Below are 23,577 nucleotides of genomic sequence, written 5' to 3'. Positions count from 1 at the left end.
CGTGGGTTCCGCCTCCTCCCCACTCGAAAACCCCAGGAAGTCTGTAAAAGCTTCCTCACTTACTCTGTTGCCCAGGCTGATTGCAGTGGCACAATCATGGCTCACTGCAGCTTCAACCTCCCAGGCTCAAGTAATCCTCCTACCTCAGCATCCCGAGTAACTGGGACTACAGGCGCACATCACCACACCTGGCTAATGTTTTACTTTTTGTAGAGATGGGGTCTCGCTGTGTTTTCTAGGCTGGTCTCAAACTCCTAAGCTCAAGCGCTTCTCCCACCTCAGCCTCCCAAAGTGTTTGGATTATAGGCATGAGCCACTGTGCCTGGCTGCTTTGTATTTATAAAAGATCACCGTAGTTGCTGTGTGGAGAATGTCCTGCTAAGGGATGGGAGTGGGAGCAGGGAGAACAGTTAGGAAGGAGGCTGTTGTGCTGGTCCAGGAAAACCAGATGTTGATGAGTTAAACCATGGCTACAGCAGTGGAAACAGTGAGAAGTGGTAGGATTGAGTTTATGTTTTGTTTTCCGTGTGTGTGTGTGTTTGTTTTTTGTTTTTGTTTTTGTTTTTGTTTTTGAGACAGACTCTTGCTCTGTTGCCCAGGCTGGACTGCAGTGGCGCGATCTCAGCTCACGATAGCCTCCACCTCCCTTAAGCCATTCTGCTGCCTCAGCCTCCCAAGTAGCTGGATTACAGGCACCTGCCACCATGCCTGGCTAATTTTTGTATTTTTAGTAGAGATGGGCTTTTGCCATGTTGTCCAGGCTGGTCTCGAACTCCTGACCTCAAATGATCCCACATCAGCCTCCCAAAGTGCTGGAATTACAGGTGTGAGCCACCAAGCCTGGCCTAAGTTTATATTTTGAAAGTAGGGCAGGCCAGGCATGGTGGCTTACGCCTGTAATCCCAGCACTTTGGGAGGCTGAGGCAGGTGGATCATGAGGTTAGGAGATCGATACCATCCTGGCTAACATGGTGAAACCTCATCTCTACTAAAAATACAAAAAAATTAGCAGGGCGTGATGGGCACCCGTAGTCCCAGCTACTTGCGAGGCTGAGGCAAGAGAATGGCATGAACCCAGGAGGCAGAGCTTGCAACGAGCCAAGATTGCACCACTGCACTCCAGCCTGGACAACAGAGTGAGACTCCGTCTCAAAAAAAAAAAGAAAAAAAAAAAAAAAGAAAGTAGGGCAAAAATGTTGCTTGTTTTGATCCAAACAGGTTTCACTGCATGTTACCTCACAGGTTTGATCTTGGGGGAGTGTATGTGACCCACAGACTGGACCTGCCATTGCCATCCCTCTGTCTTGGTCTGCAAAGACCAAGACTGACGTGTCCCCCTTTCCTCATCCTTCCCTGGAGTAAACACTGCCAGGTAAGGGCTTCTACAGCTGTCTTCTGCAGCAGCGCGTGGGTTCCGCCTCCTTCTCCCCACTCAAAAACCCCAGGAAGTCTGTAAAAGCTTCCTCATTAGAAAATGGAGCCCTGGCCGGGTGCGGTGGCTCAAGCCTGTAATCCCAGCACTTTGAGAGGCCGAGACGGGCGGATCACGAGGTCAGGAGATCAAGACCAGCCTGGCTAACACGGTGAAACCCCATCTCTACCAAAAAAGACAAAAAACTAGCCGGGAGAGGTGGCAGGCGCCTGTAGTCCCAGCTACTCAGGAGGCTGAGGCAGGAGAATGGCGGGAACCCGGGAGGCGGAGCTTGCAGTGAGCCGAGATCGCGCCACTGCACTCCAGCCTTGGCCAGAGCGAGACTCCGTCTCAAAAAAAAAAAAAAAAGAAAGAAAGAAAATGGAGCCCTGACTCCTTTATATCTTGAAACCGGTATATTTAAACCTTGGTCATTGGCCGGTCTGCACATGAATGTCCTGAGACATCCCGGAATAAACTGGCCCTTTTAGCCTAAAGAGAGGCCCCATCCCCAACTCCCTGGTGCCAGCCAGACCAGGGTCAGATCATCAACAACCCAGTCCTTCCCCTCTGACTAGAGAGAAGGACCTCAGCAGAGCATGGCTGATCCCCTGCCTCGCTTAGTCTTAGAGAGAAGTCTCTATAGGGAGCGAGACACAGTTTTCAATTACAGCACTACCTTCTTCCTTATAAAGAGGTTTGTTAATCAGGTGGCAGTGGACCATTCCCTACTATCCCCTAACTCGGTCTTGGCCTTCATCTGCCACCTACCCTGAGACTTTGCTAAAGAGCCTGTAGAAGGCCAGGTGTGGTGGCTCATGCCTGGAATTCTAGCACTTTGGGGGACCTAGGCAGGAGGATCCCTTGAGCCCAGGAGTTTGAGAGCAGCCTGGGCAACAGTGAGACCCTGTTTCTAGAAAAATAAAAAATAAAAAAAAATTACCCAGGCATAGTGGCACACCTGTAGTCTCAGCTACTCAGGAGGCTGAGGTGGGAGGATTGCTGGACCCCAGGAGGCCGAGGCTGCAGTGATCTGAGATCACGCCACTGCACTGCATCCTAGAGCAACACCCAATCTCTAAAGAAAAAGAAAGAAAGAAGAAGAAGGATTAGTCTTTCATTTTCCTGCCATTCAACGTTCTGGTTCAATAGTTGGAGAATGAAAGAGTGGATATGTGTGTGGGTGGGAGAGTGAGAGAGAGAGACAGAGATGAAGATACATGGGAACCTACAGACAGACAAATAGATATAGATAGATGTAATACGCACCAGGTCAGTATCTGTCAAAGTGTGGCTCACAGACCCCTTGAGCCAGACTCATCTGAGAAACTTACTTAAAAACATAGACTCTGGTCCCTATCTTTCATGCATTGAGTACACTCTGGGAGCAGGGCCTGGAAATCTGCATTTTCCGGGCTATCCAGGTGAATCTTGTACACACTGACGTGCACCGCCCCCCAAGCCCCCCGCCCCAGAGTTCTCAAGTGACATTGTATGAGATTCTTGCAAACTTGGGATGTTTTCTATCCCAGTTAAACTCACCCGCCACTTCCACAGAGAACACAGACCTTCTGCTAATTGCTTATCTGTTCATCACTAGTCTACAAAATGCCTTTCAGGCCAAGCACAGTGGCTCACACCTGTAATCCCAACACTATGGGAGGCCAAGGTGGACAGATCACTTGAGCTCAGGAGTTTGAGACCAGCCTGGCCAACATGGTGAAACCCCATCTCTAGCTGGGCATGGTGGTGCACACCTGTAGTTCCAGCTACTCAGGAGGCTGAGATGGGAGAGCCACTTGAACCCAGGAGGTGGAGGTTGCAGTGAGCTGAGGTTGTGCCACTGCACTCCAGTTGGGTGACAGAGATTGTGCCACTGCACTCCAGTTGGGTGACAGAGCGAGAGAGATGCCATCTCAAAAATAATAATAATAAATAAATAAGCCTTTCAAATTCTGAGCAAATCTGAAATACTTAACTTTCCTCCAGCCAATCTTATTCCCCTCTGCTTTGAGCTGAGGATAGCTTGACTCAATCCAGCACTCAGCTGATGGTGGCAGAGGAACCAGGAGAGGGAAGGGGACAACCTCCAGTATAGCCTTTCCCTTGGGCTCGCTGTGGTGTCAGCATCTCTCCCAGGCTGCTTGTGATGGGGGCTGGGGGCAGCTGCCCACAGACTCTCCTATGGACTTCATTTTTTTTTGAGACAGGGTCTCACTCTGTCACCCAGGCTGGAGTGCAGTGGTGCAATCATGGCTCACTGCAGTCTAGAACTCCTGGGCTCAAGAGATCTTCCAGACTCAGCCCCCAGGGTAGCTAGACTACAGGTGTGTGCCACCACTCTGGCTAATTTTTAAGTTTTTTGAAGAGATGGGGATCTTTTTATGTTGCCCAGGCTGGTCTCAAACTCATGGCCCCTAGTGATCCTTCTACCTTGACCTCCCAAATTTCTGGGATTACAGATGCGAGCCACTGTGTCCTGTCTAAACCTTCATTTTGAAGATAAAGAAACTGAGGGCCATTGTGGAGGCTGGGGATAGGCTATGACTTGCCCCAGATCACACAGCTACTTAGCAGCAGGGCTGGGACCAGAACTCAAGATTTCAGTGGTGCATGGTGAGGAGCCAGCCATGCTTTCCCACCTGCCCCCTGTGGTCATGCCGAAGGGCTCTCGGGATGTTTGGCCGGGAGAGTACCTTTCAGGAAAGGTGAGTGACCGTTTAGAAAATGACTTTATGAACTTTGACTCCTGCCCAAACTGCTCTCCCCTGTCTGGAAGGGCTTTTCACTACTGATCTAAATCCACCCACCTTGAGGCTCAAATACATTTTTTATAACTCATGAGTCCACCATGACTATCCCTCTTCAGCACTCAGCTTCTGTTCCTTGGTACTGAACCTAAACTGAACCTTGGCATCTGAGCATCTGCCTGGGCTTGAAATGGGTGGGGCCCCCCAGGGACACTGTCCACCTCCTGTATCTCTGGAGTTCAAGGCTGAGCCTTCTCATGTTCTTTATCCTGCATATCAGCACCTGACAAATAGAACGTTAGACAAACAAGAGTGATGCAGGACAGGCAAGCCCTAAAACTGGGGCTTAGCCCAGGAGGGTTCTCGGCTTCACCCAGAGCGAATTCCAGGGCAAGCTGGTGGTGGTAGCCAGCAAGCAGCAGTGCACAGAGCAGCAGAGGTGCTGCTCCTCACTGAGCAGGGCTACCCATGGAAGTGTGCTCAGAACAGCAACACAGAGACAGGGCTGCACTCATACGGATATCTGCTTTGAATTATATGCAAACTAAGGGGTGGATTATGCAGAGATTTCCAGGATGAGGGTGGTAACTTCCAGGTCATCAGGTCTTTGCTACAAAAAGGGATGTTAACTCCTAGGTTTTGCCATGGCAATGGTAAACTGACATGGCACAGTGGCAGGCATGTCTTATGGAAAGCTTCTTCTGCCCCCGCTACCTGTTTTAGCTAGTCCTTAATTTGGTTCCATGTCCGAGTCCCACCTTCTGACTCAAGAGGACTGAATCAAATGCTCTAAATCACTTGGTTATTTGGCTCAATGATAGTAAATAAATTCTATCTCCTTATGCAGAAGGAAGCCCAGATCTTTGACAAAGCTGGAAGGTCTTTGCCAAGACCTCACAGTTAACCGTTTGAGCCTCAGACTGTCCTAACCAGTGGTGTGATAAGTAAATGTTTAACAACCAGGTCTGGGAGGGGCGAGGGTGTGTGGAATAGCCCTGATTTGTAGTGTTTGCTGATTACTGTGGTGTAAATACTCCCACCATGACCAATTTTAAGGTACCAATGTGATGCCAGTAAACAGGGTTGGAAAGAGACACATAATAGCATTACATGTTTTTTACCACTATTATTATATAGTAAATGCCATTATGTAGTAGTTCCACCATTCTGATACATAAATGTAAATAACCTCAAAGGCACAGATAACAATAACATGTAGTAAAATAACTAGGAAATGATCAGTTTTGAGTATTTATTACCTTTGTTTTTTTTTTTTTTTTTTTTGAGACGGAGTCTCGCTCTGCTGCCCAGGTTGGAGTACAGTGGCCGGATCTCAGCTCACTGCAAGCTCCGCCTCCCAGGTTTACGCCATTCTCCTGCCTCAGTCTCCCGAGTAGCTGGGACTACAGGCGCCCGCCACCTCGCCCGGCTAGTTTTTTTTGTATTTTTAGTAGAGACGAGGTTTCACCGTGTTAACCAGAATGGTCTCGATCTCCTGACCTCGTGATTCGCCCGTCTCGGCCTCCCAAAGTGCTGGGATTACAGGCTTGAGCCACCGCGCCCGGCCACCTTTGTTTTTAATATAACTCAATTGTAGGTTTAAGTTGTTTTTTTTTTTTTTGAGACGGAGTCTCACTCTGTCACCCAGGCTGGAGTGCAGTGGCGCAATCTCGGCTCACTGCAAGCTCTGCCTCCCGGGTTTACACCATTCTCCTGCCTCAGCCTCCCGAGTAGCTGGGACTACAGGCGCCCGCCATCTCGCCCAGCTAGTTTTTCGTATTTTCTTTTTTTAGTAGAGACAGGGTTTCACCGTGTTAGCCAGGATGGTCTTGATCTCCTGACCTCGTGATCCGCCCGTCTCGGCCTCCCAAAGTGCTGGGATTACAGGCTTGAGCCACTGTGCCCGGCCAAGTTTTTTAAATTGGTTGCTTCATATAAACAGCTCATAAAATTCCTGAAAATTTAATAATCAGTTCTAGTGAGCTATTAAGAGCCAACCCTCCCAGGAAAAATGGGCCACTCTTGTCTTAAAGAAAAGCAGTTACTGGCTGGGCTAAGTGGCTCATGCCTGTAATCTCAGCACTTTGGGAGGCTGAGGCAGGTGGATCACCTGAGGTCAGGAGTTCAAGACAAGCTTGGCCAACTTGGTGAAACCTCGTCTCTACTAAAAATACAAAAATTAGCCGGGCGTGGTGTGTACACCTGTAGTCCCAGCTACGTGGGAGGCTGAGGAAGGAGAATCACTAGAACCCGGGAGGTGAAGGTTGCAGTGAGCTGAGATTGTGCCACTGCACTCCAGCCTGGGCGACAGAACAAGACTCCGTCTCAAAACAGACAAACAAAAACTGAGAAGGAGTTCCTGGGCTGGGGGTGGTGGCTCACCACACCAGCACTTTGTAATCCCACCACTTTGGGAAGTCAAGGTGGGCGAATCTCTTGAGCTCTGGAGTTCCAGACCAGCTGGGCAACATGGTAAAACCCCATCGCTACAAAAAAATACAAAAAATTAGCCAGGTGTGGTGGCATGCACCTGTGGTCCCAGCTGGTCCCTGTTATTTGGGAGCCTGAAGTGGGAGGATCACATTGAACCCAGGAGGTCGAGGCTGGCAGTGAGTGTGCCACTGCACTCCAGCCTGGGTGACAGAGCAAGACTTTGTCTCAAAAAAAAAAAAAAAAAAAAAGAAAAGAAAAGAAAAAAGGAAGAAAAGCAGTTCCCCTGAGTCTCCCTGCTGATGGGAGGGGAAATCCTTCCCTATTGTGGGAGGGTGAGAGTGAATGAATGTTCTATCAGCCTCGGGTGGCCACAAAACCTGAGGCAAATGAGGAGCCCTCTCTGCAGTCACACTCAGAGATGTTAGCGCCCCTCTCTGGAGGGTGTGGATCCGGTCACAGAGGCCGTGCAGTGGGGTGGGAAGCGCAATGGATGAATTAGATCCAGACCACCCAGGTGCTCGGTCCCGGCTCCCGTTTCCTGGTCCTGGATCTTAGGCCCATCACTAACTTCCTGAGCCTCAGTTTCCCCGTGGATAATGTGGGGGAACCTAGCGCCTGTGCAGCCCATCTTCTGAGGCTCTGGTGCGGATGAGAGGCAGAAAGGAGCATGTGGGCAGGAGAGTCCCACACAGATGGGACTGCAGATGACTTAAAGTCAGGTTGCAGAGACAGATCCTCCTGGTGATGTCATTTACAGACTGAGTGGCCATGGACACCTTATGTGGCCTTAAGCCTCGGTTTTCCCAGCTGTAATATGGCGGGGGCGGGTGGGGGGGGAACTGGGATGTTTGTGTCATAGCGTTACTGTGAGGATCAAATGTGAACCTATGAAATACATTTAGTGCCTTGATAAATACTGGGTTTCTCATCGTTGTCTATATCCAAACCCAAGAAATGAGTCCTTCTCAGGGTTTTATACAAATCTCCCCAAAAGCCACCAGTTTGGTCAGGAGGGGGAGCGGGTGTGTGCAGATGAATCCCCCCACAGGATGGAACCCTGGGGAACCCACCCTCCCTGCTCTGTCCCCGGAGGGCCAACTACAGCCCCTGGCCTGCTGCCTGCCTGCTCCGTCCACACAGGGCCAGGGCTGACGGACTGCCGGGCAGCGGGTGGAGAACCCAAAGACAAACTCACGGCTCCAGCACAGAAGGTGTTCTGTCACAGTTTCCATGGGATTGGGTTTCTTGAGACTTCTTGGTGAGAAAACATGAAATGAAGGGTATCTGAAGCTATGGTGAGGAACAGGCTTATAACAAAGTGAGGAGAGGCCAGGCGCGGTGGCTCACGCCTATAATCCCAGCACTTTGGGAGGCCGAGGCGGGTGGATCACCTGAGGGCAGGAGTTCGAGACCAGCCTGCCCAACATGGCGAAACCTCGTCTCTACTAAAAATACAAAAAATTAGGCGGGTGTGGTGGCAGGCACCTATAATCCCAGCTACTTGAGAGGCTGAGACAGGAGAATCACTTGAACCTAGGAGGCGGAGATTGAGATTGTGCTACTGCACTCCAGCCTGGGTGACAAGAGCAAAACTCTGTCTCAAAGGAAAAAAAAAAAAGCCAAAAACAAACAAAACAGAGTGAGGAGAAATTTCAGGTCAAACAAAAATCCTCTTCTCCCCTCACAAACACAGAAGGTTCTACTTTCATCCCCTTGGAGGAAGAGCAAAAACACTCTTTCAAGGAAAAGAGACAAGATCCAAACTGTAACTCCTGAGAATTTTACAATGTTTCCAAGGGGTTACACCCTCCCTGGAAGTTGACATTGGTCTGACTACTGGTGGCAAGCAGCGTCACCTGTCCCGGGGTGACGCCATTTTAGCACTGAGGGGCTCTTGGAGGTGAAGCCTGGCTGGGTGTGAGGGGGTCTGCCCCCTGGAGCAAGAGGAGATAGGGTAGCTCCTGAGGAAATGGTGTCTGTTTCATTTTTCACCATGTTACTCTTGGCTCAATGTATCATTCGCTAGTTCTCCCTCACCTTTGAAAAGAAATTATAAGGCTCATGCCTGGAATCCCAGCACTTTGGGAGGCCAAGGCAGGTGGATTGCTTGAGCCCAGGAGTTCAAGAGCAGCGTAGGCAATATGGCAAAACCCTGTCTCTACAAAAAATACAAAAATTAGCTGGGCATGACAGTGTACACCTGTAGTCTCAGCTAGTTGGGGAGGATGAAGTGGGAGGATCACTTGAGCCTGGGAAGTCGAGGCTGCAGTGAGCTGAGATTGTGCCACTGCACTCCAGCCTGGGCCAAAAGAGAAGAGAGAGAGGAAGAAGTCACAAGTTCTTCATGTGGCTTGTGAGCACCTACATTACAGCTCTTCACTGCCCAGCCTTCTGGTTATTACATTTGCCTTGGAGCCAACAGACCTGGCTTCAAATCCTAGCTCTGCCACTTATTAGCTTTGTGATCTTGTAAAGTTAGTTAAGTCCTCTGGATGCCACAATCCCATTAATAAAGCAGGAATAATTGCAGTCTACCTCAGAGACCTGTTTTGAGGCTACATTTTTTTATTTTTTTGAGATGGAGTTTTGCTCTTGTTACCCAGGCTGGAGTACAATGGCATGATCTCAGCTCACTGCAACCTGAGCCCCCCGGGTACAAGCGATTCTCCTGCCTCAGCCTCCTGAGTAGCTGGGATTACAGGCATGCGCCACTACGCCCAGCTAATTTTGTATTTTTAGTAGAGACGGGGTAGAACTCCCGACCTCAGGTGATCCGCCCGCCTCAGCCTCCCAAAGTGCTGGGATTATAGGCGTGAGCCACCGTGCCCAGCTTGAGGCTAATTTTTTTTTTTTTAAATGTAGCTAAGATGCTCACACAAGACCGGCATTGTGGAAACAATCAACCAACAAAACAATAAAGACAAATTAAAACAAAACAATAAAGACAAATTAAATTAAAATATTTTGCTAGGTGCAGTGGCTCATGCCTGTAATCCTGGCACTTTGGGAGGCTGAGGCAGAAGGGTCATTTGAGCTCAGGAGTTCGAGACCAGCCTGGGCAACATGGCAAAACCCCATCTCTACTAAAAATATGAAAATTAGCCAGGCGTGGTGGTGTGCACCTGTAATCCCAGCTACTCGGGAGGCTGAGACAGGAGAATCACTTCAACCTGGGAGGCGGAGGTTGCCGTAAGCCGAGATTGTACCACTGTACTCCAGCCTGGGTGACAGAGCAAGACCCCATCTCTAAATAAATAAATAAATAAATATTAAAATATATGACCTGCTTCTCTCTCCAGTTTGATCTCTTGCTACTTCCCAGAATGCGGCGATAAATTGCTCGCAGCTTTCTACATGCCATGCAGTCTCCTATTGTAGGCCTCCCATGCTTTTTTGTGCTTTTCAGCACCAGGCACATAGTAGACATTCAATAGTCTGCAGAAAAAACATTTGCCTAGAATTCCCTTGCACCTTTCTTCACCTGACAAACTCAATTTAGAGGTATCTCCTCCAGGAAACCTGCCTTGATCCCCTAGTTTGACTAAATTCTCCTCTGTGCACACATGCTTCGTGGCGCTTTCTACATGGTACTAAAACTGCCAACGTGCCTTCCTTCCTCTCGAGAACACCATTAGGTCTTCTAAAGAGGAGCCAGGGCCAGGCGTGGTGGCTCCACACCTGTAATCCCAGCACTTTGGGAGGCTGAGACAGGCAGATCACTTGAGGTCAGGAGTTCGAGACCAGCCTGGCCAACATAGTGAAACCCCGTCTCTACCCAAAATACAAAAATTAGCCAGGTGTGATGGTGCACATCTGTAATCCCAGTTCAGGAGAATCACTTGAACCCGGGAGGCGGAGGTTATAGTGAGCCGAGATTGCGCCACTGCACTCCAGCCTGGGTGACAGAGCAAGACTCTGTCCAGTCCTAAGGCATCTTTGCATTATCATGCCTTGGCACCTGCTAGGTGCTCAATAAAGGCTCAGCTGTTCAGTGAGGCCACACTTGCCCCCAGGCCAGAACCCAAATCCTCCCAAGACCCACAACCCTTCCCAGCAGATTCAGCAAGAAGCTACCAACCAAACCCACTTCTCCCTCCTTTTCTGAGTCAAACCTTGGTTTTCACCCCTGGCTGAAAACAGGAAACTGAAGAATGTGGAGTTTCTTGAAATTCTTGTTCACCAAAAGTACTCTGTTTTGCAGTTCCGGGCATTGGTACTGTCGCCACCTGCACTTGGTCACATGGGGCAATAGAGACAAGCAACTTCATTACAGAAATGAGGAACTCAGTGACCCGGCAGCCTGGGGTCCAATGGCATGGTGTCCCCTCTAGACCTGGGCACCCAGGGTACATGCACAGCCTCTGGAAACCAGCCCCTGGCAACCAGCCCCTGAGAGTTATACACCATTTTGTTTTTGCGCCACTCAGACATTAGCTTAAAGAAGGCAAGTATGATGTGCTCCCAGTTCTTTCCCGTGGTTTCAGAGCAGAACTGTCTCTAGAAGCTAGCGTGGCCCTACTGGGGTTGCCTGAAGGAACCCAACAGTTTAGAAAGAACAAGTCAGCAACCACTCCACTAGTGTCAGCGAAGGGCCAGGAATGTCCTCTGCCAGAGGGTCAAGGACAGGGGTGGGGGCATGTCTGGCTAACACTGGCCTACAGAGACAACAGGGCTGACTGCTGGGCAAGCCAGGGCCGAGCGAGGACAACACTCACTTGCCGGCATCCCCAGGGCGCCGGCCCACCAGTGGGCACTCCACTTACGGAGGCAGGAACCCCTTCCTGGAGGGTTCCTAGGATGTGTACTACCTTGCTTTGCCCATCTGCAGTCTTGCTGGGTAGGGGTGTCCTCCCTGGGCAGAAGTAGCAAGCTGTTCTTCAAACAAGGAGTTACACCTGGCCGGGCGCAGCGGCTCACGCCTGTAATCCCAGCACTTTGGGAGGCTGAGGCAGGTGGATCATTTGAGACCAGGAGTTCGAGACCAGTCTGGGCAACATGGTGAAACCCCATCCTTACTAAAAATACAAAAATTAGCTGGGCGTGGTGGCAGGCACCTGTAATCCCAGCTACTTGGGAGGCTGAGGCAAGAGAATCGCTTGAACTCGGGAGGTGGAGGTTGCACTGAGCAAAGATGGCACCACTGCACTCCAGCCTGAGTGACAGAGCGAGACTCCATCTCAAAAAAAAAAAAAAAAAAAAAAAACGACTTACACCTAAGAGGTCAGTCTTAAGCAGATGGTAAAACAAACAAAGGAACTCTCTTTGTCTTAGGAAAGAATCATTGGCCCACGATGACAGATTCTGGCACACTGGTGGCTTCCTCACTACCTAAAATCAGCTCCGAGACCTCTTGCTTGGCATTCAAGACCTCAAACTACCTCCCACTATCCCTGAAAAGCTCCATATCTGTACCACTCACTTCACCTCAAACTTACATTGTTAATTAACTATTTCACACAGGTATTTTTTTTTTTTTTTTTTTGAGACAGAGTTTCGTTCTTGTTGCCCAGGCTGGAGTGCAATGGCGCGATCTCGGCTCACCGCAACCTCCACCTCCCGAATTAAAGTGATTCTCCTGCCTCAGCCTCCCGATTAGCTGCGATTACAGGCATGTGCCACCACATCTGGCTAATTTTTATAATATTTTTAGTAGAGATGGGGTTTCTCCATGTTGGTCAGGCCGGTCTTGAACTCCCAACCTCAGGTGATCCACCCGCCTCAGCCTCCCAAAGTGGTGGGATTACAGGTGTGAGCTACCGCGCCCGGCCACGTTTTGTCTTTCTAACTGTAAGTTCTAGAGGGCAGAGGCCTCATCTTCTATCTCTGACATTATCCTGGGCCTCTGACACAGTGCTGGGCAGAAAGTGGGCAACTCAATACATTATATTGTGTGTTAAATTCCAAGGTCAAGCATACACCCCCATGTCTATCATGTCAACAAAAAAAGATCTCTCAGAGTGCTTGCTTTCTTTTACATGCCATGTTTTGGCCGGGCACAGTGGCTTACACCTGTAATCCCAGCACTTTGGGAAACCAAGCCAGCAGGATCACTTGAGCCCAGCCTGGGCAACAGTTAGACTCTCTCTCTCTCTATATATATATGTTATATATATATATTATATGTGTGTGTGTGTGTGTGTATATATATATATATATATATATTGGATACAGGGTCTTCTCGCTCTTTTGCCCAGGCTGGAGTGTAGTGGTGTGATCTCAGCTCACTGCAACCTCCACCTCCTGGGCTTAAGCCATCCTCCCACCTCAGCCTCCCACGTAGCTGGGACCACAGGCGCACAGCACCACGCCCAGCCAAGTTTTGTATTTTTTGTAGAGATGGGGTCTTGCCATGTTACCCAGACTGGTCTCAAACTCTTGAGCTCAAGTGATCTGCCCAGCTTGACCTCCCAAAGCACTGGGATTACAGGCGTGAGCCACCTCGCCCAGCCCGTCTCTATTATTTAAAAAATAAAACTAAAAAAATAGCTGGGCACAGTGGCTCACACCTGTAATCCCAGGCCAGGGTGGCTGGCCTATTATCCCAGCGCTTTGGGAGCTCAAGGCAGGCGGATCACCTGAGGTCAGGAGATCGAGACCAGCCTGGCCAACATGGTGAAACCTCGTCTCTACTAAAAATACAAAAATTAGCTGGGCGTGGTGGTGGGTGCCTGTAATCCCAGCTACTCAGGAGGCTGAGGCAGGAGAATCACTTGAACCTGGGAGGTAGAGGCTGCAGTAAGCCAAGATCGCACCACTGCACTCCAGCCTGGGCGACGGAGTGAGACTCTGTCTCAAAAACAAGCCATGTTTTAGCAACGGGGTATCTGACAAAACTTGTCTCTGCTTTCTCGGGATCTGATTTTAGCCTGTTTATGGGACTTTCCAAAGTATTCCAAACATCAGGAATATTCCCTGACAGAGAGAGGGGAGGACTCCTCAGGACAGAGTGTGGACCCAGCAGCCCTGTCCAGCTGCCCTTGGCCCTGTGGTTTCTCTTTGGCCCAGCACCCTGTCCTCAATGGCTGTGTGACAACCTCTCAGTCTCTGGGTAGAGAAAAGTGCTTGTGGTTTAGGATCTTGAGGTGCAATTCCCTGAAGACTGAGGAAGAAGAAAAGGGAACGAAGTGCAGCAAGAAAGAGCAGTAGCATTTTGGGGATCAATTTTTATTCGGGCTTCTCACAGTGGTTAGAGCCACTCTGTCTTCAGAACAATCACAGCACAGGAAATGCGTCACCGAGACTGCCCAGAAAAGTCTGACCAGCTGAATCTTATTGCTTAAAATACACATATTCACAATAACTGACAAAGGGTAGCGTGCCCCACACAGGAATGTGTTCGCATTTGCAAATCTTCCGACTGGCTGTAGCACCAAACCCTCCACCAACCCCGTCTCATTCACGTGGAAAACCAGTCTCAGTCACATCTCCCTGGCCCCCTAAGGATTCCTTCAGCTCCCTATTAAATCTCTCTCTGAGCAGGGCAGCCTCCTGTAGCAGGGGCCAAACTGTGACTTGGGATCCAAGCCCAGCTCCGCAGGTTGCATTTCTGTCTTCTCGTGCCTTTAGGGTAGGACGCTGCAGTGAGTCCCACAGTTAACACTTGCCCAGTTCCCCACTCTAACTGGGGAAAGGAACTTGAGAGGGTCAGAACTCATCCATTTGATCTGTTAACTGAAAAAGGATTCATTTTGGTAAAACTTGTTCGCCTTTGAGACCCTTCAGTGAGTTATTTGGGGATTCTTAAAAAAAAAAAAAAAAAAAAAAAGGTGGAAGGAAAGGCATCTGAGAGCTGTGACACACTCTGGCCGCCTCTGGCCACATGCTAGCTTGCTTGCGACTGTTGGACTCACCAGAGGGAGGCAGGCCCTGTGGCCCCGCTACAGCCTGCAAAGCCTCCTCCTGGCAATTCTGGGCAGGGCCGATGTCTGGGCCACAGCTAGTCCAAGCCTGTCACTGAAGACCCAATCAAGCTTCTGTCTGAAATTCCACCTTCTTCTGTCCCAAGTGGTTGTGGACACCCCTGGGGGCTGGTACTGAGGACCAGCAGCAGCCGAGGGAGGCAGACAGGCTCAGAGCACGCTTCCATTTACAGGGAACATAACACAGGTCTCCGAGTGTCCACGGAGCAATGTGCAAATCGCAGTGATGAGTAGAGTAAAACCTCTACTTCAAGCACAGTATCTGGCAAACACAGGGGACTGCAGTCGACAATGCTGCGGAGTACTCCCGAGTACACAGTCAGACATTTGTTCGGTAAACAGTAAATGCGTAAGATCAATGACCTTGAGAGGGCTGTCTGTGCTCCAGACGTGTGGTTCACGTGGGGAGAATGGCTGCCACTCAAAGTATCTTCACAGGAAAACAGGGCTTGAGGCTCACACACAATGGACAGACACACACGGCTCACCCAAAAAGTCACTGTGTACGGACTTCACTTTGTTCAACATGGATTTTGGTTTTGTGGAATCCAAATGCAGACATGTTTACCTCACAGCCTTGGATTTGTCTGTTTTTGGACATACACATATATATATATTTTTTTCTTTTTCTTTCTTTCTTCCATAACATCAATGCTTCGTCTGAATATCATCATCGTTCAAGAGTTGGGGGAAGAAACAGACTCTTTATATGCACAGGGCCGGGCGGGGAATGTTTGTTTTGGCTGTTTGCTGCCTCCATTCGGATTTTCCTGTCACAGCTCAGCCGGTGACCTGAAGCTGAGCAACAGGCACAAGCGTCCCCAGGGCCTTCCGGACGGCTGCTTCCACCTCCTGCCTGGGCCACCGAGTCTCTACACAGAAAAATGAGTCACCCGACTCAAAAGGGGTGGGGGCAGAGGCAGGGACAAGGCATGAAAACCACAGATAACCAAGGTATTTCTTCCAAGTGGTCAGTTTAAAACAAACAACAACCGCCACCAAAAAAAAAAAAAAAAAGAAAGAAAAACCCACAAAAAATATTTCTTCAGAATCAAAGATAAAATTCTGTGTGAGAGCCAGGCCACAGGGGCCCTTTCTCAGGGGCCATGGCTTCCTCAGTCCGCTGTCTGTTTCCTCATACGGAACAGTGAGACATGAAGGCCCGCAGGGCGTGTGCTGGCAACACAGGCTGACACGGGTCACCTGTGAACACAGACCAAAGGGCAGAGGGGCCGAGCGCTGCGCCTCTATTCACTGCTGTGGCTTAGGGCCCCCGGCTCGCAGAGGTTCCAAGACAGCTTCCACCCCAGCCTTCACACAAGACATCTTCTGGCTCAACGGCAGCCAGGCTCTTTGAAAGCCAACTTGGGAAAGAGCCACAAACGTCAGTTTCCAGAAGAGAATTCTTGCCTGCCCACCGGTGAAGTTCTTGTTTTCAGCTGTCTTTTGCTGTTTGTTTTTAGAGGAAACAAACAAACGAAGAAAAGGCAGTATCATCTTTCACACCAGAACCAGCCTGCAGCCAGCCAGAGCCCGGGGAAGAGGCACCTCAAGGGCACATGGGGTGCATCGATCTTGTCACCTGGAATTTGACAGATCAACAAGCCCCTACCAACCTATCATACAATGGCCCAGCAGCTCTCATCCTCCCACAGGATTAGCTCAGTGCTGGCTCGGCAGACACTGGCAGCCACAGTGACAAGCCCTGGGCCTCTGTGGGCTTCCTTTTTCATCCAGGGCCAAGATGGGCTGCCTCTCCTGGACTGAGACACGGCAACGTTCTCTTAAACTAGAATCAGAGCACAAACCTAATCCATCACCAAGAATCATGACAGGGCACAGTCCCAGCCTCTTTCCTTGGGGGCTTTTAAACCACATCTCTCTGATCCAAACAGGTAGGTGAGATTTGACTTTAAAGAACGGAGATGGAGTTGGAGTATGAGGAATGAGTCACAGAACCAACTTAGCCTCCACAACACTGTGCCCTTGTGGAAGGAGAAGCATCCACACCCCGAACTGTACCTGGAGATGGAGGAAAATGCAGGAGAGAAGGAGGAAAACAAACAAAAAGGAACCAAGTGGCTGTACTCTGAAAGTCTTTGAAAGTCACTTAATGCTTCTCTCGTGGTTCTCCCCTACCCTGGTTGCTTTGCCAAGTTGTGGGTGCTGGCAGGGCCTGCTCTAGCTGGGGGAGCTGCTGCTCTGGGAGTTGGGAGAGTCCTGCTCGTTGATGGTGTTCAGCAGCAGGCATGCGGGTGGCCGTGGCAGGTGCGGGTGCCCAGGCTCTCGAGCCTGCTCCTCAGAGGGCTGGCAGAGGCCTTCCTCCTCGTCACCAGGGGGCCGCACATGGCAGCTGTCGCAGAAGTCCAGGGGCCCATCCAGAGCATCATCGATGAGCGTGTTGAACTCTTTGAGGTCATCGTCATGGTGGCCTCGGTTGCACACACACACTTCAATGCCCGAGTCACCTGTGAAGCGGCGGTGTCTCCCAGGCGTCTTCTCTTTGCTGTCGGGTGCGCCGTGTTCAGAGCTGTCATCTTTCAGCAGTTCCTCCCTACATTCTGCATCCTTATCCAGGAAGGCCCCTGGGTCCAGTTCCCCCAGGCCGGCCACAGAGCCACTGGGCTCCATCCCCGGGGCTTTGGTGGCTGCTCGGTCAACTGGTAGGTCAGAGGGCTCAGGGTCAGCGATGCTTGGGGGTCTTGTGCTGCTTCTGCTGGGACCAGACAAGGGGCTGCTCTGTGCCCCCTGGGATCCCCTGGTGGGATCGACGCCCGGGGGACTGCCACCTGCAGGGCCACACTGTGGAGGCAGCAGCTGCTGCTGCTGTAGCTGGAAGGCACTGTATGGTGGGGGAGGAGTTGGAGGTCGGTTCACCACTTCCTCATAAGGAGGTAGTAAATAGTTTGGCAAAAACCCTAAAATGAGGAGGTAGGAAGGAGAAATTACTGCGCTCGTCATGTTCTAGGGCAGACTGCAAAGCTCCCGCTGAACATTTGCACTGTCTCTTCCCACCCCAGAGCACCCACCAAGTGATGGCTACAGCTCTTGGTTGTGGGCAGAGGAGAGAGAGCTGTGAGCAATTCTGCAGAGAGAGAGAGGGACAGTTTGGGAGGGGCCTAACCTAGCTGCTTGAAATCTGAGAGCCCCTAAAGCTGCTTCGTAGGCAAGGACTTCATGCCTGTTGGGAGTTAAGGCTGAGAATTAGGCAAACGTGGTAGATGGCCAAAAAATAACTTCTGCCTGGAATGGACCTATTTCCACATGCATACGAGTCTCGTGTTCTTGCTTAGACTGTGTCCTTCATCCAAGTCCCACAGGCCTCGGGGTCAGGGTCTCTGACTTAGACTTCTTAACTACTTTTCTTCCTCCTAACCTTCCAAATGCACTACGCAGGGTCTTTTGCTAGGGGGTTAGAAATCTCTGTTGTCTCTAGTGTGGCTGGAGGTGGTCTGGAAACACAAACCAAACTTCACCTTGGCTCAGATCAGGAGCAGATGGGTGACCGGTGAAGGGTAAGGGGCCTATGCCATCCAAAGCTTATTAAAAACATGCTAGGTGAGTTATCTTTTGAATGTGCTGAATGCCTTATGACACAGATAATTTAATTATAATATAACATTACTAACATTTATTGAGCACTTACTATATGCCAGGCACTGTGCTAAGCACTTAACCCTTCTAGATGTGGAACTGAAATAATTATGGGCCGTCACGGTGGCTTATGCCTGTAATCTCAGCACTGTGGGAGGCTGAGGCGGGCAGATCACTTGAGCTCAGGAGTTCGAGACCAGCCTGACCACCATGGTAAAACCCCATCTCTACTAAAAATACAAAAATTAGCTGGGTGTGATGGCACGTCCTTGTAGTCCCAGCTACTTGGGAAGCTCAGGCACAAGAATCATTTGAACCCGGGAGGAGGAGGAGGTTGCAGTGAGCCGAGATTGTGCCACTGCAGTCCAGCCTGGGTGACAGAGCAAGATTCTGTCTTCAAAAAAAAAAAGAAACAATTGTGAAAGTTTATTTTGTAGAATACACGCAGACTGGCTTTGGAAAATTGGACACCTGGGCCTCCACTGACCCTTTGAGAGGTCACACGTAAGAAGCCCCAGGGAAGTCCGGGAAGTGCTCTTCACAGAGTCACTAAGTTTCTCGGTGCTCAAAAGTCCCAATGCCACCCCTCCAGTTGCCCCTTTCATGGCAACCTCTGCTCAGGCATATCACACAGAAATAAGCAAAATGGGAGGAATTCAGGCCAATGAACCCCAAATCTCAATTCATTCACGTTATATACTGACTCCTGACCTCAAGTGATCTGCCCGCCTCGGCCTCCCGCAGTGCTGAGATTACAGGTGTGAGCCACCGAGCCCGGCCCACAACTGTTTCAGTTCCACATCTAGAAGGACTAGGTGCTTAGCACAGTACCTGGCACATAGTAAGTGCTCAATAAATGTTAATAATTATTGTCCTATTATCTGACTATCTGCCATTAAAGAGAGAGAGGGATAGAGGAATGAAGGGAGGGAGGAAGGAAGGAAGGGAAAGAAAGGAAGGAAAACAAAGAGGAAGGAAAGGAAAGGAGAGGAGAGGAGAGGGGAGGGGAGGGGAGGGGAGGGGACGGGAGGGGAGGGGAGGGGAGGGGACGGGAGGGGAGGGGAGGGGAGGCTCACACCTGTAATCCCAGCATTTTGGGAAGCCGAGGTGGGCGGATCACCTGACGTCAGGAGTTCGAGGCCAGCCTGACCAACATGGAGAAACCCCATCTCTACCAAAAACACAAAAATTAGCTGGGTGTGGTGGTGCATGCCTGTAATCCCAGCTACTTTGGAAGCTGAGGCAGGAGAATCGCTTGAACCCAGAAGGCAGAGGTTGCAGTGAGCCAAGATCACACCATTGCACTCCAGCCTGGGCAACAAGAGCGAAACTCTATCTCAAAAAAAAAAAAAAAAAAAAGAAAGAAAGAGGGAGGGAGGGAGGGAGCGAGGGAGGGAGGGAGGGAGCGAGGGAGGGAGGGAGGGAGGGAGGGAGGGAGGGAGGGAGGAAGGAAGGAAGGAAGGAAGGAAGGAAGGAAGGAAGGGAGGAAGGAAGGAAAAAGAGGGAGGGAGGGATAGAAAGGCAGGCAGGCAGGGAAAGAAAGAAAGAGAGAAAGAGAGAAAAAGAGGGAGGGAGAGAGGAAGGAAGGAAGGTAGGTAGGTAGGTAGGAAGGTGGGTAGGCAGGCAGGTGCTAAAGGAGCAGAGATCCAGCCAGAACCCAGCCACTGTGAGCTTTGGAATGGCCCAGTGGCTTCAGGGAACTGCATCCCTAGCACCTGCTCCTCTGTGCTGAAGGAGTGCCCCCTTGTTCCTATACTTTCAAGACCTTGCTTTATGGAGAGGCAGGGAGAAGACAAACCCCCTATGCCTACAGGGGCCCTGGCCACCAATATTCAGTCTGAGCCCTGGGTCTTTGCACCTGTGCTCCTGAGGGTGGGTATGGGGACTTGGGTGTACGTACTGAAATAAAATGGCAGCGCTGAGTAATTGTGGGCTTCTCGGTAGGCGATCAGGTTGATTTCATGTTGCCGCTGCTGGGCCTGAAGGCGGTGCTTGGCTCGGCGGTGGTGGCAGACACAGCAGCAGCTCAGGATGATGATGATGGTCCACACCAGCCAGAACCCTGGGGAGTGGGCAAGGCAAGACAGAGAGGCATTCACACACAGTGAGTACCAGCCAGAAGGGCAGCTTGCAGAAGAGGGAGGTCCCTGGACAGTGCCCACGTGGTTGAAGCTGGCATGGCTGGGCCTCACCCAGTTAATTTACATGGAAGCCATGTGATCAATTTTCATAAATGTTTGTGCCAGAGTGAAAGACACATGGGATAGAAGTGGGCGGGAATGTAAGAACGATGACAACAGATCGGGTGTGGTGGCTCATGCCTGTAATCCCAGGCCAAGGTGGGTGGATCACCTGAGGTCAGGAGTTCGAGACCAGCCTAGCCAACGTGGTGAAACCCCATCTTTACTAAAAATACAAAAATCAGCCAGGTATGGTGGCAGGCGCCTGTAATCCCATCTACTTAGGAGGCTGAGGCACAAGAATCACTTGAATCCAGGAGATGGAAGTTGTAGTGAGCCAAGATTGCGCCATTGCACTCCAGCCTGGCCAACAGAGCAAGACTGTCTCAAAAAAAAGAATGGCCGGGCGCAGTGGCTTACACCTGTAATCCCAGCACTTAGGGAGGCCGAGGCGTGCAGATCACCTGAGGTCAGGAGTTCAAGACCAGCCTGGCCAACATAGTGAAACCCTGTCTCTACTAAAAATACAAAAATTAGCCAGGCATGATGGCATGCACCTATAATCCCAGCTACTCAGGAGGCTGAGGCAGGAGAATCGTTTGAACCCAGGAGGCAGAGGCTGCAGTGAGCCGAGATTGCACCATTGTACTCCAGCCTGGGTGAGCGAAACTCAGTCACAAAACAAAACAAAACAAAACAGAATGATAACAACAAAGCAGGTCTCTCATTCCAGGATGCTTCCAGCACCTTGGAGGAAGGCATGAGTGCCAAGGCATCTCTCCAGCACCACTGATGGCTACCCCCTGCATTATAGGTTTTGTGAGCATTAAATATGCTCACCTTCTGGGACGGTCTCCTCCTCCTCTCTTAAGAGATCACTGAGAAAATGCTCCACTTTCTTAGTGCCCATCTCCCCTCCCCACCAACTCAGAGGATCAGCACTTGCAAGGGGCCTCAGAGGGGCCTCCCGACAAAAGAAGTCTTAGGATTCTCCTGATAGCATCAAAAAGATCAGGTGCTTTTCTCTATCACGTATGCCTCTGTAATACAAGAATCACTAAAGTTAGAGGTGGAAAAATTCTAATTGCCTCAGGTCCATCTCCTCCCTAGAGAGTGTAAATGATTTCCTCTGCTCTCGACATAATCCTAATCGGGTACAATTCCATCTCCCACTGCCACAATCAACTCTCCCTCCCTTTGGCCTGCCTTTGCAGTAGACACAGGGCCATTAGCAGCCCCCTCTTCCTCCCTGCTCCAGGAAAGGGTGGCGGAACAGAGGCCAAGCCCCACAGCACTTTATTTCCCTCTGTGCTGTCTCTGGGATCATACTCAGAGAATCTCAGCAAACCACAGTATAAGACCTCCTCTCCAATTTTTAAATGTGTGGCACAACAGGATTTTAAATTTGTTTTTTTTTTAGTTAATGAGGAATTTTGCTTTTAACATACACACACATACACATACACACATGACGGGGAAAGAACGGAAAGGAAAACAAAAATAATGACATCTTTAAATGACAGAATAAGAAATTTAAATTTTCTTCTTTTGATTATTTTCTTTCAAATTATAAAAGTAGAAACAAATTAATTTTCTTTTTTTCTGAGACAGGGTCTTGCTCTGTCACCCAGGATGGAGTACAGTGGGGCGATCACAGCTCAACCAAAGCCTCAACCTTCTGGGCTCAAGCCATCCTCCCAACTCCACCTTCTGAGTAGCTAGGACTACAGGCACACGCCACCATGCCTGGCTTTCTCACTGTGTTGCCCAGGCTGGTCTTGAACGCTGGGCTCAAGGGATCCTCCCATCTCAGCCTCCCAAAGTGCTAGGATTACAGGTGTGAGCCACCACGCCTGGCCAAAACAAATTAAATTTAAAAAATATCTATGACTAATTTTACTTTAGCTAGCTTTTGTTTTTTTTTTAATCAATAAATTAATTTCTGGGTAGGTTTTTAAATTCCCCTAGGAATATGGCTACACAATGAAATAATATGAATCATTAAAAAATTACACAATATTATTTTTGATAAAGTTTCTGATATTAAATGAAAAAAGCAGATGACAAAATAAAATATGATCCTAACTTTTGCTTAAAAAAATTACGTATGGGCAGATGCAGTGGCTCATACCCTGTAATCCTAGCACTTTGGGAGGCCAAGGTGGGCAGATCACAATGTCAAGAGATCGAGACCATCCTGGCCAACATGGTGAAACCCCATCTCTACTAAAAATAAACACGAACATTAGCTGGGCATGGTGGCGCACACCTGTAGTCCCAGCTACTCAGGAAGCTAAGAATCGCTTGAACCCAGGAGGCGGAGGCTGCAGTGAGCCAAGATCGCGTCACTGTACTCCAGCCTGGCAACAGAGTGAGATTCAGTCTTAAAAAAAAAAAAAAAAAAAAAAAAAAAAGAAGTATATATGGACAGAAAAAGGAGGGGTATAGTCAGGAAGCTCTAACCATGGGGTAACTCTGGATGACAGACAGTACCACCTCCTTTGTTCTTTGCTTACCTCTATTTCCTAATTTTTCTAAGATGGACATATACTTCTCTGTAGTAGGAAGAATATTTTTTTCTCAATGAAAAATGTATCGAATGAATAATTTTAAGATGAGTTGTTACTAAATAAGAATAGATAATATTGTTTGTTCTCTATTATTGAAAAACTTCCATTGTTTTCCATTCCAAATGCTATGTGTATTTTTTATCATCTGCTTTGTAATTATAGATTCATGTTTAAAATTTTTAAAGTATTTCCACATATATCTCTTGTCAGAATGAGTTAAATCAAGTTAACCTTGTTTAAAAACAGAAAAAAATGCCTCCCTCCCCCACAAAACAGACTTGTAAAAATGAACAAATCCTTGATATTTTTCCCCCTTATTTGTATATACACAATTTTCTAAAAGATCCCCTGGCATTTAGGGTGTGGCATCTGGTGACAGCTCTTTCTCTGTCCCCCTGGGATGCCCCCATTGAATCTCCCCACAAAGCTGCCCTCCACCAAGTAGGGCAGGATGGTGACACGCCCCCCAGCCCTGGCAGGCTGGCACTACCATTCCATGGCACCTAATTGCTTTCAGTAGGTATCACTGTTCAACCAAACCTTCATGCTGCAGCCTTGCAGCAAGAGAACAGACAGAGGATTTTTTCCGTTACCCATCAGCAGACAGGAAAATCCATTCCTAACCAGAGACCATAAAGCGAACTTAGAAGTCTCCCTTTTGGTCTTTCCCGGTTCACTAGTCAAACTTGCTTAACTTACGTTTCTTTCTTTATGAATACT

General features: G+C 49.4%; 1 protein-coding gene and 3 long non-coding RNA genes across 8 annotated transcripts in view; 3 read left to right on the top strand and 1 right to left on the bottom strand.

Annotated features, from left to right (window-relative positions):
* Positions 1–10,357: 10,357 nt before the first annotated feature.
* On the top strand, positions 10,358–19,474 carry LOC144331320 (uncharacterized). The gene is made up of 2 exons (XR_013398372.1): positions 10,358–11,546; positions 19,045–19,474. It is a non-coding gene; the product is annotated as an uncharacterized LOC144331320 (long non-coding RNA).
* On the top strand, positions 11,672–14,391 carry LOC144331324 (uncharacterized). The gene is made up of 2 exons (XR_013398377.1): positions 11,672–12,110; positions 13,408–14,391. It is a non-coding gene; the product is annotated as an uncharacterized LOC144331324 (long non-coding RNA).
* The window catches only part of WBP1L (WW domain binding protein 1 like), a 78,319-nt gene continuing 68,479 nt past the window's right edge, over positions 13,738–23,577 (bottom strand). For 4 of the 5 annotated variants that reach the window (XM_077945394.1, XM_001113270.5, XM_028853499.2 and 1 more), the window contains 2 exons: positions 20,008–20,169; positions 13,743–17,431 (listed from right to left, as the gene is read on the bottom strand). In XM_077945394.1, the coding sequence (XP_077801520.1) occupies positions 16,695–17,431; positions 20,008–20,169 (899 nt within the window). In that variant the 3' untranslated portion in view covers positions 13,743–16,694. 5 annotated transcript variants of the gene reach the window in all.
* Positions 20,106–22,709, top strand: LOC144331314 (uncharacterized). Its single transcript, XR_013398365.1, has 3 exons — positions 20,106–20,581; positions 20,874–22,001; positions 22,577–22,709. It is a non-coding gene; the product is annotated as an uncharacterized LOC144331314 (long non-coding RNA).

The sequence above is a fragment of the Macaca mulatta genome, chromosome 9 (genome assembly GCF_049350105.2).
Source record: "Macaca mulatta isolate MMU2019108-1 chromosome 9, T2T-MMU8v2.0, whole genome shotgun sequence".
NCBI classification, from domain to species: Eukaryota; Metazoa; Chordata; class Mammalia; order Primates; family Cercopithecidae; genus Macaca; species Macaca mulatta.
Note: the sequence above shows the minus strand (reverse complement) of the source record. Positions and strands in the feature narration are given on the sequence as shown.